We start from the raw sequence: 17873 nt of genomic DNA on the forward strand, positions 1-17873 counted from the left end.
GAATATATTACCATCTATGCTGCCCTGCTCCTCCCTCATTTTTGTGTCGTCTACAGTACAGCCCTAGCTCCATCCACAGAGTGCCCCCCCACTCCTTACCTCACTTACTTTTGTGTTGTCTTCCTCCCTCCCTTGATCTCTATCCCTCCATTCTCTCCCTCCCTCTCTCTCGCTCTCTCTCTCTCTCTCTCTCTCTTACTAAAGTGCTGTTCAGCAGTTTCCTCCATTTGCCCATTACAGAGGAAATAATAACCACTGCACTCTCTCCCCTTGTCCCTAGTGCATATTTTGCATAAGACAGCAGGCTATTTGGTAGAATTATTGCAAGCATTCCCACATTGTCCCAGTATTGCCGTCCCCTTCTCTCTAGGGCTTATCATTAATAAGACAACATCCCCCCCTTTCTCCTCATTCTCTAGTGATGCATTCCAAATGTCACCTCATTCCCTATATAGTGCACTAGTTTTGAGAAACCCTGATGAAAAGTAGTGCACTAGGGAATAGGGTGCCATTTGAGATGCAGTAACAGTCTTTAATATGAGTAAGCACCTTCCCAAATGTCCATTCAGTCACGCCTCATAGCTCTCACCTCATAATACATGTTATGTTCTTTTGACATGTTGTGTAATGCCATATCAAATCTACTGAAAGAGTGAAACAATCTAAAGCAGCAATGAGCTGCGTCCAGGCCACCAGGCCTCTATTGCTGTCAGGTACATTCCTGCTGAGTCCTCCAGGCCTCTATTACTGTCAGGTAAATTCTGGCTGTGTCCAGGCCAATATTGATGTCAGTTAAATTCCTGCTGTGTCCTCCAGGCCTATATTGCTATCAGGTAAACTCCTGCTTTGTCCAGGCCTGTATTGCTGTAAGTTAAATTCCTGCTGTGTCCTCCAGGCCTCTATTGCTGTCAGGTAAAGTGCTGCACACAGTGGATAATAGCATTTTCCTTTTGTATTACCAGAGTCCACAGGAATATAATAATTACCAATGAGTTGTCAAATGCAGCATGTACAAGTATAGGACAGAAGTGTTCTCGTTTATAGTGTCAGAGTCCACATGGAAAATAATAACTTCTCATGAAAACAGAGGGGTTCTCATGGACATTAGTACTAAAGTGACAGTACGGGAGAAGAAAATGGTTTCCAATGTTCCAAATGGACTTGTTCATTGTTGCCACCATGACGATGACAACACTTACCTTTAGTCAACTCTTCTGGCACAATGCCTACTCAGTCAAGATACAATATATATGTAATTCATGTAAATGTAAATGTAAATGTAAATGTAATTCAACGTATGGAACTCAATGTATGGAACTTCATGTATGCAACTTGGAATTTATAGCAAGCCTTTAGCGAAGGCAGACTTGAAATGTGTTTTGCGTGGGTGTACAACAAAAGATGTCACAAAGGACAAAATACATTCCTATATAGGTTGCCGTGTACATTACAGTATGCATGTGTGTACATATGCAGGATCTTAATTTAACATTTGTAGAGTTATAACATTTAAAAAGGCTTTCCACTTTGACATTTCAGACTTGATTTTCCCTTATAAAAAATGTACCAACTCCTACAAAAATCTCTATTCATTATAATCCACATAATAATGCACATTTCCTGATGCTGAATGATTATTTTCCTGCTGTAGCAAACTGGCTCAAATTAAGATCCTACACCTGTATGGCTAAGATGTGTACAATATGTCACCAAGGACAGGAATAAGTTGAGGTAGTTCATTGAGTGTCTGTATCAATGACTCAATGGGGAGAGACAAAATTATGTAATGAAGTACATAGAAAGCAGCTAACATGTTCCAAATATCTGGTTTCCGATGGGCCACTGTATGTGTTAATGTTAGTAATGACAGTTCTGTAACACTAAACATGTCTGCCAAATGACCATATGATTATACATGGACGTGTGTGTATACATACAGTACCAGTCAAAACTTAGGACACACCTACTCATTCAAGGGTTTTTCTTTATTTTTACTATTTCCTACATTGTAAATGAATAATGAAGACATCAACACTATGAATGTAGTAACCAAAAAAGTATGAAACAAATCAAAATATATTTTATATTTGAGATTCTTCAAAGTAGCCACCCTTTGCCTTGATGACAGTGTTGTACAGTCTTGGCATTCCATCAATCAGCTTCAATCTGGAATGCTTTCCCAACAGCCTTGACGGTGTTTCCACATATGCTGAGCAATTGTTGGCTGCTTTTTCTTCACTCTGCAGTCCAACTCATCCCAAACCATCTCAATTGGTTTGAGGTCAAGTGATTGTGGAGGCCAGGTCTTCTGATGCAGCACTCTATCACTCTCCTTCTTGGTCAAATAACCCTTACACAGCCTGGAGGTGTGTTTTGGGTCATTGTCCTGTTGAAAAACAAATGATAGTCCCACTAAGAGCAAGATGGGATTGTATATCACTGCAGAATGCTGTGGTAGCCATGCTGGTTAGGTGAGCCTTGAATTCTAAATAATTCACTGACAGTGTCACCAGCAAAGCACCCACACCGTCACACCTCTTCCTCCATGCTTCATTGTGGGAACCACACATGTGGAGAGCATCCATTCACCGACTCTGCGTTTCACAGATTTCCACCGTTCTAATGTCCGTTGCTTGTGGTTCTTGGCCCAACCAAGTCTCTTCTTCTTATTAGTGTCCTTTAGTAGTTGTTTCTTTGCAGCAATTCGACCATGAAGGCCTGATTCACGCAGTCTCCTCCGAACAGTTGATGTTGAGACGTGTCTGTTACTTGAACTTTGTGAAGCATTTATTTGGGCTGCAATTTCTGAGGCTGGTAACTCTAATGAACGTATCCTCTGCAGCAGAGGTAACTCTGGGTCTTCCTTTCCTGTGGCGGTCCTCATGAGAGCCAGTTTCATTATAGCGCTTGATGGTTTTTGCGACTGCACTTGAAGAAACGTTCAAAGTTATTCACATTTTCCGGATTGACTGACCTTCATGTCTTAAAGTAATGATGGACTGTTGTTTCTCTTTGCTTATTTGAGCTGTTCTTGTCATGTGACGACCCTCCCACGCTGTCTGCAGTATTCTCTCTCTTTGCTCTTGTTTCCTTATTAGGATGCCGGTGGGCGGAGTTGGGAGGGTCGTCAGCGACATGGGAAACACCTGGGCCCGGGTGTGTCCCAGGATAAAGGCACCTCTTCCACATTCATGGAGGAGACTCTCTCCATGCAGACACACTATGTTTATTTGTATTTTGGTTACCTTAGTTAATAAATATATTTGTTCTATTCCTTGTCTCCACGTTGTCTCCCTTTTGTTATGAACTTTGAGCCGGTTCGTAACAGTCATAATATGGACTTGGTCTTTTACCAAATAGGTCTATCTTCTGTATACCACCCCTACCTTGTCACAACACAATTGATTGGCTCTAACGCATTAAGAAGGAAAGAAATTCCATAAATTAACTTTTAACAAGGCACACCTGTTAATTGAAATGCATTCCAGGTGACTACCTCATGAAGCTGGTTGAGAGAATGCAAAGAGTGTGCACATCTGGCATCAAGGCAAAGGGTGGCTACTTTGAATCATCTCAAATATAAAATCTATTTTGATTTGTTTAACGCTTTTTGTTGTTGTTGTTGTTTTTGGTTACTACATGATTCCATATGTGTTCTTTCATATAGAAAATAGTACATATAAAGAAAAACCCTGGAATGAGTGGGCATGTCCAAACTTTTGACTGGTACTGTACATAGGGGTTGATGTGTGTGCAATACAGATAGATATACATTAGAAGGGTGTGTATAGGTGTGCAGTCACTTTGGATACAAGTGTCTGCTAAATGGACATTTGATTATATTATTTATTTATTAAGTAGATTGGGGTAAGGGTGTGTGTCGAAGAGTGTGTGAGCACATAGACAGGGGGGTACAGCTGTGTTTACAGTACACACAAACAGGGGGTAAGAATGATGTGTGTCTTACCGTCGTTGCAGAGTGGCCCTCCGAAAGAAGTCATGCTACAATCACAGCTGAACCCCTCCCACTGCTGCAGACACACACCCTGGTTTGCACACGAGTCCTCCTGGCACGTTGTACTGGGGCCTGGGCACAGGAAGGGAGGGAGGGAGGGAGGGAGGGGGAGTGGGAGGGGGGAGAGGGAAGTAAGGAAGGGGAGGGAGGGATTACTTAAAATATGTAATCAGATTTGACCAAATGTATGTGTATATGTGATGAGAGAATTAAACACGTAAATACGATTAAAAGCATAATCCAACTTCATTCTTGTAATCCACTTACCCACATACAGTATGAAACACATTTTACATACTGACAAATGACATACTGAGACAAACATACTTCTCTCTCTGTCCCTCTATCCTCCCCTCTCTCTCACTCTCTCTCTCTCTCGCTCCCTCACACACTAACACTTTACACACAGAAAAACCTTACACACACACACACACACACACACACACACACACACACACACACACACACACACACACACACACACACACACAAAGACGAACACATGCACTTATACAGAGACATGGAAAACACTCATTGAACAGTCAAGCAGTGAGTTTTTTAAGACAGGTTTAAATAATATTTATGTTGCATTTACAGAGATTGTCTTTTGTTTTAGTGAGTTTTAAGGTATTCTTGCTTATTTATTCACATAGTTATTATGTTCTTACAGCCTCACCAGTGTTTTTAGGAAAGAACCAACATTATTATGAAAGAAAGGGAAACCATAGCAACACATTTTATTGTTTCTTGAGTCAAAAAGAAAGAGCACCGCAGGTCAAATGTAGAAAAAGGGAAGTAGCCGGTGTATCCAATCAGAAAAAGAGACAGAGGAGCCATTCAGAGGTTTCGATCACTTCGTGAGGGATTAGATATATGTTTCCGTTCGTGCATTTTTTTTACATGGCAAGAGAAATCTAACACAGAGGGTCATCTAAAATCAGAACTAAAGTCTCACGTAATTGGTCAGCTGCTTGAATAAGTTCTGGATCCATACATGTTAAGAGAAGAGATGAATAGATGCTAAAACAAGGAGCGGCACCGGAACGAGGAGTTCCACCCTCTCCTTTGCAAGTTACGGGCTGAATGTTCCCTCCCCTTTGGAAATTGAGAAAGATGCTAACACCTGCGACATTGTGATTTCTCCAAATAACCAGTGATGAAAAAACCTTATGCCGGAGCCACTGCTGCTTGTTAGCCTACACATCCCATTCCTTCCCGACAGTACCAGTTATGGTTAATTACATCTGTCCACAAGAGAGCACACATTGGGTAGATAAAGTGGTAAGTAAAACAGGATCTGAGACAATCTGGGATCTGTCTCTTGTGGAGGGTCTAAAAACTTCAGTCATCTTTAGTAATGCAAAAAAAAAGGTAAAGATCATCATCAGCAGCTATTAGCATTGAACAACAATGTCTCAGACAACGTTCTTAGCCTCTGTCTGTCAATACTGTAGGTCTGTATGTCTGTCTGTCAATACTGTAGGTCTGTATGTCTGTCTGTCAATACTGTAGGTCTGTATGTCTGTCTGTCAATACTGTAGGTCTGTCTGTCTGTCTATCTTTACCTCTGTCTGTCAATACTCTAGGTCTGTCTGTCTGTCTATCTTTACCTCTGTCTGTCAATACTCTAGGTCTGTCTGTCTGTCTATCTTTACCTCTGTCTGTCAATACTCTAGGTCTGTCTGTCTGTCTGTCTGTCTGTCTGTCTGTCTGTCTGTCTGTCTGTCTGTCTGTCTGTCTGTCTGTCTGTCTGTCTGTCTGTCTGTCTGTCTGTCTGTCTGTCTGTCTGTCTGTCTGTCTGTCTGTCTATCTTTACCTCTGTCTGTCAATACTCTAGGTCTGTCTGTCTGTCTATCTTTACCTCTGTCTGTCAATACTCTAGGTCTGTCTGTCTGTCTGTCTATCTTTACCTCTGTCTGTCAATACTCTAGGTCTGTCTGTCTGTCTGTCTGTCTGTCTGTCTGTCTGTCTGTCTGTCTGTCTGTCTGTCTGTCTGTCTGTCTGTCTGTCTGTCTGTCTGTCTGTCTGTCTGTCTGTCTATCTTTACCTCTGTCTGTCAATACTCTAGGTCTGTCTGTCTGTCTGTCTGTCTGTCTGTCTGTCTGTCTGTCTGTCTGTCTGTCTGTCTGTCTGTCTGTCTGTCTGTCTGCGTCCGTCCGTCCGTCCGTCCGTCCGTCCGTCCGTCCGTCCGTCCGTCTATATGTCTGTTTGTCTGTCTGTCTGTCTGTCTGTCTGTCTGTCTGTCTGTCTGTCTGTCTGTCTGTCTGTCTGTCTGTCTGTCTGTCTGTCTGTCTGTCTGTCTGTCTTTACCTCTGTCTGTATGTCTGTCGTTTGACTATATGTCTGTTTGTCTATATGTCTGTTTGTCAATATGTCTGTTTGTCAATATGGCTGTTTGTCTATATGTCTGTTTATCTATATGTCTGTTTGTCTATATGTCTGTTTGCCTATATGTCTGTTTGTCTATATGTCTATATGTATGTTTGTCTATATGTCTGTTTGTCTATATGTCTGCTTGTCTATATGTATGTTTGCCTATATGTCTGTTTGTCTATATGTCTGTTTGCCTATATGTCTGTTTGTCTATATGTCTATATGTATGTTTGTCTATATGTCTGCTTGTCTATATGTATGTTTGTCTATATGTCTGTTTGCCTATATGTCATCTGTCTGCCAGGCTGTCAGCCAGTCTGCTATGTAGTCTGTCAACCAGTCAGTCAGGCAGTCTGCCATGTCATCTGTCTGCCAGGCTGTTAGTTAGTCTGCTTTGTAGTCTGTCAGCCATGTCAGTCAGCCCCTCTGTAGGCTGTGTTAATGCCAGTGGAATGACACAGGGTTAGTATGGATGTTAAACAGAGTTATGTAACATGGTTCAGTTTGTTATGCTGAGATTATGAATGAGATTATCTTGGATAATGATACATGTTGTTACAATGGTGATTATGGTGAATTACAAATGATATATATGACTATTAGTTAATATACTACTACATATTTCAGTTCTCAAAAGTGTGAAGTTTATAACCTTTTACTTTGTCCCATAATGCTATTGTATATTAGGCCGACAGTATCTTATTGCACATTTTTTGTCACTTTTATTAGTTTTAGTGGTTGTGGAAGTAGTGACTAGTTTTAATGATTAGTGTCCGTTTAATTATGGTTATTTATTCATGTATTTATTCAATAAAAAATGGTTGCTTTGTGAATTAACACTTATGTACATGTTTTCATCCTACTGCCCCATATACAACATCAATAAATACTGAATAAAACAAATATAGTATTGAAATAATAGTATTTACACTGATAAGCAAAGTACAATTTGACACACTTCACACAGGTAACAACGGTTGATATTTATCTTACAAACATGAGGTAGCTACTGTAAGACCCCATCTATTTGGATTCAAAATTGCACATTGATATAAATATTTGGTGCAAACCCATGCATACAGTGGGCAACATGTATATGTTGTTAGGAAGACTATGAGCCATGCAATAAAATAATAAAATAATGCAATAAAATAATGGTATATAAAATGTATACCATATGTGACAAAATAGACATGAGTGCAGTGAATACAATAAACTATAGTAAGTACAACATAAGTGACTGTGAGACGATAACAAGAGACCCATAGGCTGTCATACAAGATGGTGGTGGGGATCCACTTCCAAATCGTCCCCTAGACCCTACGCTCTATGCACTTGTGGAAATCCGAGAGCATTTAATTGTTATAGGAAACTTGGTGAAACTTCCACCTAGCCTATCAGAGGGTAAGGTGGAGCTATTTATATGTTGCTTACATTTGTCAAATCCTCTCAGAGCTGTAGGATCTAGGGGTCAGTTTAGGATTGGACAGGTGAGTGAGCCTTGTATCCCCTATGGGGCTGAAGCCCATTCCTTATGACATGGGAGTGATGTAACACCCTGAGTTGAGTTGGAGGGGTGAGGATGTGAAGAGAGGTGGAAGTGGTGGTTGTGTGAAGAGAGGTGGAAGTGGTGGTTATGGGGGGTGAGGATGTGAAGAGAGGTGGAAGTGGTAGTTGTGGAGGGGTGAGGATGTGAAGAGAGGTGGACGTGGTGGTTGTGGAGGGGTGAGGATGTGAAGAGAGGTGGAAGTGGTGGTTGTGGGGGGGTGAGGATGTGAAGAGAGGTGGAAGTGGTGGTTGTGGAGGGGTGAGGATGTGAAGAGAGGTGGAAGTGGTGGTTGTGGAGGGGTGAGGATGTGAAGGAGAGGTGGACGTGGTGGTTGTGGGGGGGTGAGGATGTGAAGAGAGGTGGAAGTGGTGGTTGTGGAGAGGTGAGGATGTGAAGAGAGGTGGAAGTGGTGGTTATGGGGGGTGAGGATGTGAAGAGAGTTGGAAGTGGTGGTTATGGGGGTGAGGATGTGAAGAGAGGTGGAAGTGGTGGTTGTGGAGGGGTGAGGATGTGAAGAGAGGTGGAAGTGGTGGTTGTGGAGTGGTAAGGATGTGAAGAGAGGTGGAAGTGGTGGTTATGGGGGGTGAGGATGTGAAGAGAGGTGGAAGTGGTGGCTGTGGAGGGGTGAGGATGTGAAGAGAGGTGGAAGTGGTGGTTGTGGAGGGGTGATGATGTGAAGAGAGGTGGACGTGGTGGCTGTGGAGGGGTGAGGATGTGAAGAGAGGTGGAAGTGGTGGTTGTGGGGGTGAGGATGTGAAGAGAGGTGGAAGTGGTGGTTGTGGAGGGGTGAGGATGTGAAGAGAGGTGGAAGTGGTGGTTATGGGGGGGTGAGGATGTGAAGAGAGGTGGAAGTGGTGGTTATGGGGGGTGGGGATGTGAAGAGAGGTGGAAGTGGTGGTTGTGGAGGGGTGAGGACGTGAAGAGAGGTGGAAGTGGTGGTTGTGGAGGGGTAAGGATGTGAAGAGAGGTGGAAGTGGTGGTTATGGTGGGTGAGGATGTGAAGAGAGGTGGAAGTGGTGGCTGTGGAGGGGTGAGGATGTGAAGAGAGGTGGAAGTGGTGGTTGTGGAGGGGTGAGGATGTGAAGAGAGGTAGAAGCGGTGGCTGTGGAGGGGTGATGATGTGAAGAGAGATGGAAGTGGTAGCTGTGGAGGGGTGAGGATGTGAAGAGAGGTGGAAGTGGTGGCTGTGGAGGGTTGGGGGGTGTGAGGGGTTCGTGGACGGTTGGGGCGGTCTGTATCAAACAAACAGAAGCTATCTACCTTGCAAGTCAGCTTTCATCAATGAAACTTGATCAAGTCAGCGAAACAATAAGGAAAGGAAAAGGCAAAATATACCAGATGTTAGTAAAGCACTGAAATGTTGTCACAGATTGTATTAACAGAGAGAAACAGATAGAGACAGGAGAAGACGGAGAGATGACAGAGAGACAAAGTAACAAACAAGTCAAGTAAGTCCTGTAGGAGGAAGCAGAAAGGAGAGAATGTGCTGAATGATTTAGCGAAACACTTTCGTCGAGAAATAGCCTTGAATGATTCAGAAATATAAAAGAGAGGAGAATAAAAGCAAGAGAATGTCTGGTCATTACAAGTGTATACTTTTTAATGGTTCTTTGAGGTGAAGGAAGTGTACTTTTAGTAGACGTACAATCACATGTTCAGTAATGTATATTGCTATGGGTAATGTATTATTGCTATGGGTAATATATTATTGCTATGGGTAATGTATTATTGCTATGGGTAATGTATTATTGCTATGTGATTGGATTGCTGTATATAGAAGTATCATGTATATAGAATGTATATGTAAAGTGTGATATGTAAACTGTATGTATATGTAACAAAAAAGCTGTAAAAACAAAAACATATATGTGTGTGCTCCGAAGAGAGATAGGGGTGGGGGAAGTTTAATATTAAAATAAAATACAAACTATAATAATACAAAAACTGTAAATCACATTCTGTCCTTTCTTGTTTTATTTCTTTGCTTACCTATTGTTCACCTAACACCTTTTTTGCACTATTGGTTAGAGCCTGTAAGTAAGCATTTCACTGTAAGTTTGTATATATACCTGTTGTATTCGGCGCACGTGACAAATAAACTTTGATTTGATTTAGTCACTCAGTCACTCAGACCTACACAGAGTTGTTCCACTATGTGTCTATTCCTATTGTGTATCTTCCTTTGGAAGCTTGAATAACTGTATTATCCTGTACTCTGCTGCAGACAAGTATAACTGTTGGGTCTAATCCAGAATGCTGATTGGTTAAAACCGCATTCCAGCCGGTGTCTAATCCACAAGTCACCAACGGCTAAATCTATAATGTTAAAATGCCTATTTACTCTGTTCCATCTGACTGTGCAATCCACCGTCTCATCAGCCCAGCCAGGCAATTTATAAACTTGATCTCCACTATAAAAAGCATCTAGACATTTTCTCACATTTCTTTTAGACAAGCATTTCATTTACAACAGCGGGAGATTTGTATAAACCTTGCTGTTTGTCTCTCCAACATTTGCAACATTGTTTCAATATTCTAATTCGATTTCCAGATGTCCCATAGTAATGAACGTGTCGGGAGTCAGGATGAGTGACAGGAAGGCAGCATTTCTCCGCCAGTTGAAATCATGAATCAGCATAATCTTTATGGATATATGCAAAGAACTAGCATTAGAAAACAGGTCAAACAGAACGAAGTGCAGCTAGTTTGCTGTCTTTATAGCTTCAGTTTGAAGTGAGTGTGTTAGCTGTGTTGTTGGCTAGCTCCTCTGAACAAGTGTCCTGATGAGAGAACACATTTTCTACGCCAGACGAAATTGCGCATCCTTAGCTCATTGCTATGGATGTATCCAAATAAATGCCACAAGAAAACAGATTAAACAAATGCAGCTACTTTGCTGTTATTCTGGCTGCACTGTTTGACGTGACTGTAAGTTAGTTAGCTGTAATTGGTTAGCTAGCAAGCAAGGGATAAGAACGTTGCCAGCCAGTATGGCAATGGAACATTTAGAACGAATGACTAGCTCGCGTCCATAGACAAAGAACAAAAAGACTGAACAACTGGGTCGCGTCTCTGGCAACCGAACCAATAGAACGAATGACCAGCCGGCTTGGGAGATTTGTGTCGGGACTATATCTTGTGGAAGGATGAAATAGTATGAATAAATTAATCAACATAACGTTTTGAATGAAAATATGTAAGTCATTGTTTGAAAATGTTGTAACCCGGTTTGCCAACAACACCCGTTTCAATATAACCTCCAAACACCGGCTTCTCTGGTATTATCACTTAAGTATTATCCTGTACTCTGCTGCAGAATATTATAACTGTATTATCCTGTAATCTGCTGCAGAATATTATAACTGTATTATCCTGTAATCTGCTGCAGAATATTATAACTGTATTATCCTGTACTCTGCTACAAAATATTTTAACTGTATTATCCTGTAATCTGCTGCAGAATATTATAACTGTATTATCCTGTAATCTGCTGCAGAATATTTTAACTGTATTATCCTGTAATCTGCTGCAGATTATTAACTGTATTATCCTGTACTCTGCTGCAGAATATTATAACTGTATTATCCTGTACTCTGCTGCAGAATATTATAACTGTATTATCCTGTACTCTGCTGCAGAATATTATAACTGTATTATCCTGTACTCTGCTACAGAATATTATAACTGTTTTTTATTTTATTATTATTATCTGCTGCAGTTCTGTGGAACAGTTTACTAAGCTACCTGGGTACTACCCGGGTACAAAAAAGAACGATGACGTTAAAACAGGGAGAAAAAAAATCTGTGTCATAGCATTGTCCTCATATACATAGAAAAATAGAACAGGGAAAGAGTGGAGGAGGATGATATTTTGAAATGTGAAATGAAAACCGAAGTGAGAAGGACGTTGACAAATACATCAAATATTGATTTTGGAAGTGTTGCAAACACAATGCTAACGCTGTGTCCCAAATGGCACCCTATTCCCTATATAGTGTAATACATTTTACCAGAGCCTTATGGGGCCTGATCAAAAGTAGTGTACCATACAGGGGTTAGGGAGTTATTTGGAATGCATGCGAAGGTCAAATTATATTCATTTATGCAACAAAATTCTCATCCATAATTCAAGAGGATTGCTTCTGGCAAACACTCAGACTAAGCATGCAAGGAACACTGTGTGTGTGTGTGTGTGTGTGTGTGTGTGTGTGTCTGTGTGTCTGTGTGTCTGTGTGTGTGTGTGTGTGTGTGTGTGTGTGTGTGTGTGTGTGTGTGTGTGTGTGTGTGTGTGTGTGTGTGTGTGTGTGTGTGTGTGTGTGTGTGTGTGTGTGTGGAGCCGGGCAGAGCAGTGCAGTAGAATGGGATAACACTATCAATACAAATGTTGTTAGTGGCAGTAATCTGATTACCCTGTAGCCAAAAGAATCCGAACTGACGAGGGTAGAGGACTGGCAGATTTTGAAGTATTCAGCCTACCAACATACTTGATGGATATTAACATGGTAAATGACATGCCAAAGTGTGTTGATATTGTGGTGGGTCGGTGTACATGACCGTGTTTGTGTCTCTGTGTGTATGTGTGTGTGTGTGTGTGTGTGGGGGGTGGGGACGGGGGGGGCTGAGCAGACACCTGGACTGTGGACAAACAGGGAAAAGTGTTCACACTTTCACAGGCTGGAGGATTTAGAAGTTATTGTCTACGTTTCCTCGATTTGTAACCAGCAAAGAAGCCCTGCAGAAGTCATCTTAGAGGAGAGATCACCGATGTCAAATCAAACTGGAAAAAACCCTGAAGTTGTTTGTCTGTATTTTAAAACCATGTGTGGTCCAGGGCACAGAAAATAAACATGTCTGAGAGGAAAACATTCACAATGTCACAGTAACAACAACTCCGATTTGATCACAAATTTTGATTTGACAATGATTTGATTTGACTATTATCAAATCACTTAATGTTAGCACTTAATTTCTACCCAGAACAGAAAGAAGAGGATGGCCCACCCTAGTGTGTGTGTGTGTGTGTGTGTTTGTGTGTGTGTGTGTGTGTGTGTGTGTGTGTTTACCTTCGCAGCCTCTCTCTATCTGGCCCACACATGCAAGGGCGTCCGACATCAGGTCCGGGAGGCGTCCGTTCAGGTCCACCGATGCTAGGCAACCCTGGAAGCCCTCCTTGGCGTGCACCAGCTTGGGAAGCTCCTTGTATGTCTCTTTGGCCACGCCACCAATATACAGGTCACCTGTGAAGGACAGGGTAGGAAAAAGATGAAGGATAGTGGCCTGTCAAGGAACCCAATCTCCAAGCAAGCAGCGGATAGGCAACAGTGGTGCTCTCTCATTGAATCCTTGTATTTTTCAGAGGAATGAAGAGGATTAAGTAAGTACATATGAGGGGGCATACGAATGGACAGGAATGGTTAATATATCACTGATGAGGTGATAACTGGTGTCTATAATACAACCAGCATTACTTCTACTATTCAGAATGACAAAAGGTAAAGAACAGAAATATTGATGCATTGCTGTTCAATAAAACACAGTAGACTAGTTTGGAATCACTGACCCCTGGTGGACAATAATAGCTACTGATATAAACTGTATACACTGTACAGGCACAGTGCTATGTTTCTAGTCTAGAAATTAGAATATGCCTTAAAGTATGCATATGTTCCCGGATAAAAAATAAATAAATTATATATATATTAGACTTGATCTGCTATTGGAGAATCATTTCAAAACAATACTTTATTTTTTTAAGACGTTAATAAAACGCTTGAATTTGCTTGAATTTCATTTTTTGTAGTTCTCTGCTGTTTAACATTTTTACTCATTTTTACTCTTCAAAATGTTGCTTTCTCATTTCAGGGCCTTTTTGACACTGCCAACACATTTTTTAAATAGTGAGTTATGTGGCATAGATCACATTTCAACTTCAAAGAGTAGAAATGTGTTAAGACAAAATCATAACCATGAAATAAAAAAACATTTACAGCAAGAAATAGAACCCTTGTAATGAAACTGAAATTTAACCATTTTGAATGATTGGACAGGAATTTAGCCTGTAAAAATGATTGTTGAGAATTTTCTTCCAGTTTGAGAGCCACATAAAATAAAATGAACAGGGAGGGAAGGACAGAGTGAATAGGGAAAATGAACAGAACAGAGAATAATAGTGGGCATGGGTTGTGCCACTATATATAGTGATGGGCCTTGTGATACAGTAATTCCATTGATAGGATACTTCACAGTTCAATGTAACATTGATTTTCCTCTCCTCTGATCTTCTTTGAAAGACATCCACTAGCCCTGTCAAACAGCAGACAAGTAACAGTCAACTGGCTCCTCTGAGACACTGTACCCCAACGCAATAACAATAGTACCACCCTCTGTCAGAGTGTAAAGTATGTTTAGAACATAAACCCCCAGCCCCAGGCAGCCTACCCTTCAGGTCCAGGTTCTTGGCTCCCATGGTGGTCTGGGTGGTGATCTTGGTGTCGATCTTGACGGTGTGGAGGTTGTTAGTGTCTCGGGAGATCATGACGTTGTGCCAGTGGTTATCATTCAGGGGCTTGTTGGAGTTGCCCTTGATCAGGTGAGCTCCGTTCCCCAGGTCTGATACGTAGTGCAGGTAGCTGGAAAAAGACATTCACATGAATAATGATGCAGACACACACTCGCGCACGCCTGCGCACACACGCACAAACACACACAACCCGCCTAAGCCTTCAATATGAATGACTAACCTACAGTATGTCTTGACAACCTACCCCTTGACCAGCTCAACCACGATGAAGTCGTTTCCGTCCCCGCTGTTGAACAGTATGAGTCCATCTGACGAGGTGGTCTTGAACTGGAAGAACAGGTGCATAGAGTAGTAGGCCTGCAGGGTGGTCAGGGCCAAATAGCTCGACCGTGACTTGAACGTGACCGGGTCAGCAATGATGTTCTTGAAGCCGATCATGGCGTTGAGCTCGCAGTAGTCAATGTCACCGTTCTTACACAGGTCTGTAGGAAAAATAGAATAGATACTTTATATTTTTTGTCTCACACACACCTCTGGGGTTAAGAGCACGACATTAGTAGTATTAATGATCCGACACAAGCAAACCTCCAGTAGCCAGTTCAGTCCCACTTTTTCCAACACCCAGCCCAGGACTTGGACCGTTGACCTTCCAGTTACTGGTCCACCTCCCTAACCTCTGGGCTACGTACCTATATAGGCCATGCCGTTGAAGGAGAGGCTCTGGAGGTGGCCTATGAAGTTGGAAGGCACCATGGACATGAATCGTTTCTCCGTCACGATACCCGTCTCAATGTTGTGAAACTCCAACTGGGTGTGGTCACCTGCCATTTGACCTTTTGATTGACAGAAGGGAGGGTGAGAGGGGGGGGGAGACATGGGTGGAGGGAGGTCATTCATGTCTCCAGCAGGACACATGCCACTCTCACCTCCTAAAGGTCTGGAGCCACACTTGTCCACTAGTAGAAAGGTACGTGGAACACAATGGGTTTATACACACAGGGCCGGCTTCCCAACACAGATTAAGACTAATCCTGTACTACAAAGCATGCTCAATGGAGAATATTCATTGAAATATCTTTCTAGTCCAAGACTAGTTTAATCTTTGTCTGGGAAACAAGCCCCAAAATGATCGATTGTATATGAGACATTATGGACTAGATCCAACTTTGTCTGATCTAGTCCATAGTCAAACTGTGTGTCTTACCTACAAGGGGCCCACTGTCCTGAAAAGTATCACACTCATATAAAACATAGACATTGAATTAGAGAGAGGGAGGTTGTACCTTCTACAGGTTGAAGATCATCTACGGTGAGTTTCAAACTCTTTCCCCTCCTGAACACACGCACTGTGTGCCACTCGTTATCATTCAGGTTCTGACCAGCAAATATGGTCTCTGGACCCTTGCCTGTAGGACAGCCCAAACACTGGTTAACAAACACACACCTCGAGACGGGGAGAAGAGACACCAGAGTTAGTGCAGTGACAGGGTGTGTTTGGGAGGAGGGGGTGGGGAGGTAAAGAGAGAGAGAGAGAGGACGGAGTAAAATAATACTTATAAAACAGAACATATTTCATGACCCACACAACACCACCTCAGGTTGTTTCTCACATCATTAGGTGTAACTACACCTCATCTACCTACATGTTGCTTATAGAAATATAATCGCAGAAATCACAGAACACTGTTTTGAATTGGATACCCATTTTTGTCATTGTTTTTCTATGAGTGTGCTATTAATAACAATGTCACTAGGTGGCAGTAAAGCTCCACCCCAATGCTGGCATGGCTTGGCAATACATAAGGGTAAGACAGAGAAACTAACTCCATCTTGATTAGTTAACGGTAAATGGCATTTCAAACCTTATTCTGCTGTGTCTGACCTCAATAAAATTAATTGTAAATAATGATGTTGAGGAAAAAATAATAGTGATCACGAAAAACACCTCACTCAATCAGATGAATTGTAAATAATGATGTTGGGAAACAACAAAAAAATCATAACCATGAAGTAAACATTATTCAAGGTGTTAGTTTGAGCCCTGTAACTGTGAGGCAGGGAGGGAAGTGTCTTGTCAAAGCATAGAAGCTAGGTCCCGGACAGTCCACTGCCAGGAGGAAATAAGGACTGGGATTTTTTGAAGAGGGATTTACTGATGTCATAGCTGCCTAATGGCTAACTGTGGAAAAAAAATGAAAACCGCCCAATGGTGTTACCAGAAAGAACCTTCCAGGGGATTCTCTAAAGAGGGACATCTAACTGAGTACATGACGTTAAAGTGATGTGTTAAAACAACTGGTGTTGCCAGCAAGCCTACCAGAAGTTTGGCATCCCATTCAATGCCTAAGTCTGATATGTTTACAACATAGTGACTAACTCACTATATAACTTTTTTAGTAATAATATATATTTTTTAACTAACACTTGTGTCTTGTCTTTTCCTACTAGCACTGACTTTGCTGATAGTTACTTTATTGAGGAGAAAAGTACTTACTATGACTGTGATATGTGGTTGTCCCACCGAGCTATCTTAAGATGAATGTACTAACTGTAAGTCGCTCTGGATTGTGTCTGCTAAATTACAAAAAATGTAAATGTATATAATGCTCATTTTTAAATATTGAGAGCTTCTGGTGAGTAGGACCTCCAATGTAGTTATATAGGGAAAATACTATTGAAGCTTGTTGTTTTATATTTAAATATGTAGTTTGGACCAAGTGAAGACACTGCATTGCATTCCCACTTCATGAATTATGAATTAAAAACCATTAAGGACGGGAAACAGTTCCCGTAGTAGAATATGTCCTACTGAGGGCTGAGGAGAACAACGCCTTATCTCCACTAACACATCACCAGGAACCCAGTGAGGACACTGGACTAAGTATTATGGCAAGTCAGGACATGTTACCAGATAATGGATGTGAAGAGAAAGGAAAATGTCTTTGTGACTATGTCTCATTTCCTTCATTTGAGAGTTTCAGAGTATATACACTGAATGTATTTGATGTACACTAAATAGATACACACACGAACACACACACATATACACACACACTCACATGCACACACACACACATATACACACACACGCTCACACTCACACACACACACACACACACATATACACACACACGCTCACACTCACACACACACTCACATGCACACACACACACATATACACACACACGCTCACACTCACACACACACACACACACACACAATCAACATGTTCAAAGTCAGAGCTGGAATCACAGTCAGTGTATTTTAAATGATCTCCTTCCATCTGGCACAATATGAACCTCTCCTCTCCTCACCAGAAGACAATACGCTTGAATCAATCAGAAGACAATAAGCTTGTACAGGATCAGAATCAGAGGCTGGATTAGATCTAGTTGTAACACCGATCATTCAGTTTT

At 41.7% G+C, this 17873-nt stretch overlaps 1 protein-coding gene across 29 annotated transcripts in view; it reads right to left on the reverse strand.

Moving 5' to 3' along the window:
* The window catches only part of LOC106589744 (neurexin-1a), a 517818-nt gene that overhangs the window by 258531 nt on the left and 241414 nt on the right, over positions 1 to 17873 (reverse strand). For all 29 annotated transcript variants that reach the window (XM_045709964.1, XM_045709965.1, XM_014180038.2 and 26 more), the window contains 6 exons: positions 15741 to 15863; positions 15147 to 15290; positions 14702 to 14939; positions 14376 to 14566; positions 13001 to 13174; positions 3968 to 4087 (listed from right to left, as the gene is read on the reverse strand). In XM_045709964.1, the coding sequence (XP_045565920.1) occupies positions 3968 to 4087; positions 13001 to 13174; positions 14376 to 14566; positions 14702 to 14939; positions 15147 to 15290; positions 15741 to 15863 (990 nt within the window). The remainder of the gene's footprint in view (positions 1 to 3967; positions 4088 to 13000; positions 13175 to 14375; positions 14567 to 14701; positions 14940 to 15146; positions 15291 to 15740; positions 15864 to 17873) is intronic.

The sequence above is a fragment of the Salmo salar genome, chromosome ssa28 (assembly GCF_905237065.1).
Source record: "Salmo salar chromosome ssa28, Ssal_v3.1, whole genome shotgun sequence".
Lineage (NCBI taxonomy): Eukaryota > Metazoa > Chordata > Actinopteri > Salmoniformes > Salmonidae > Salmo > Salmo salar.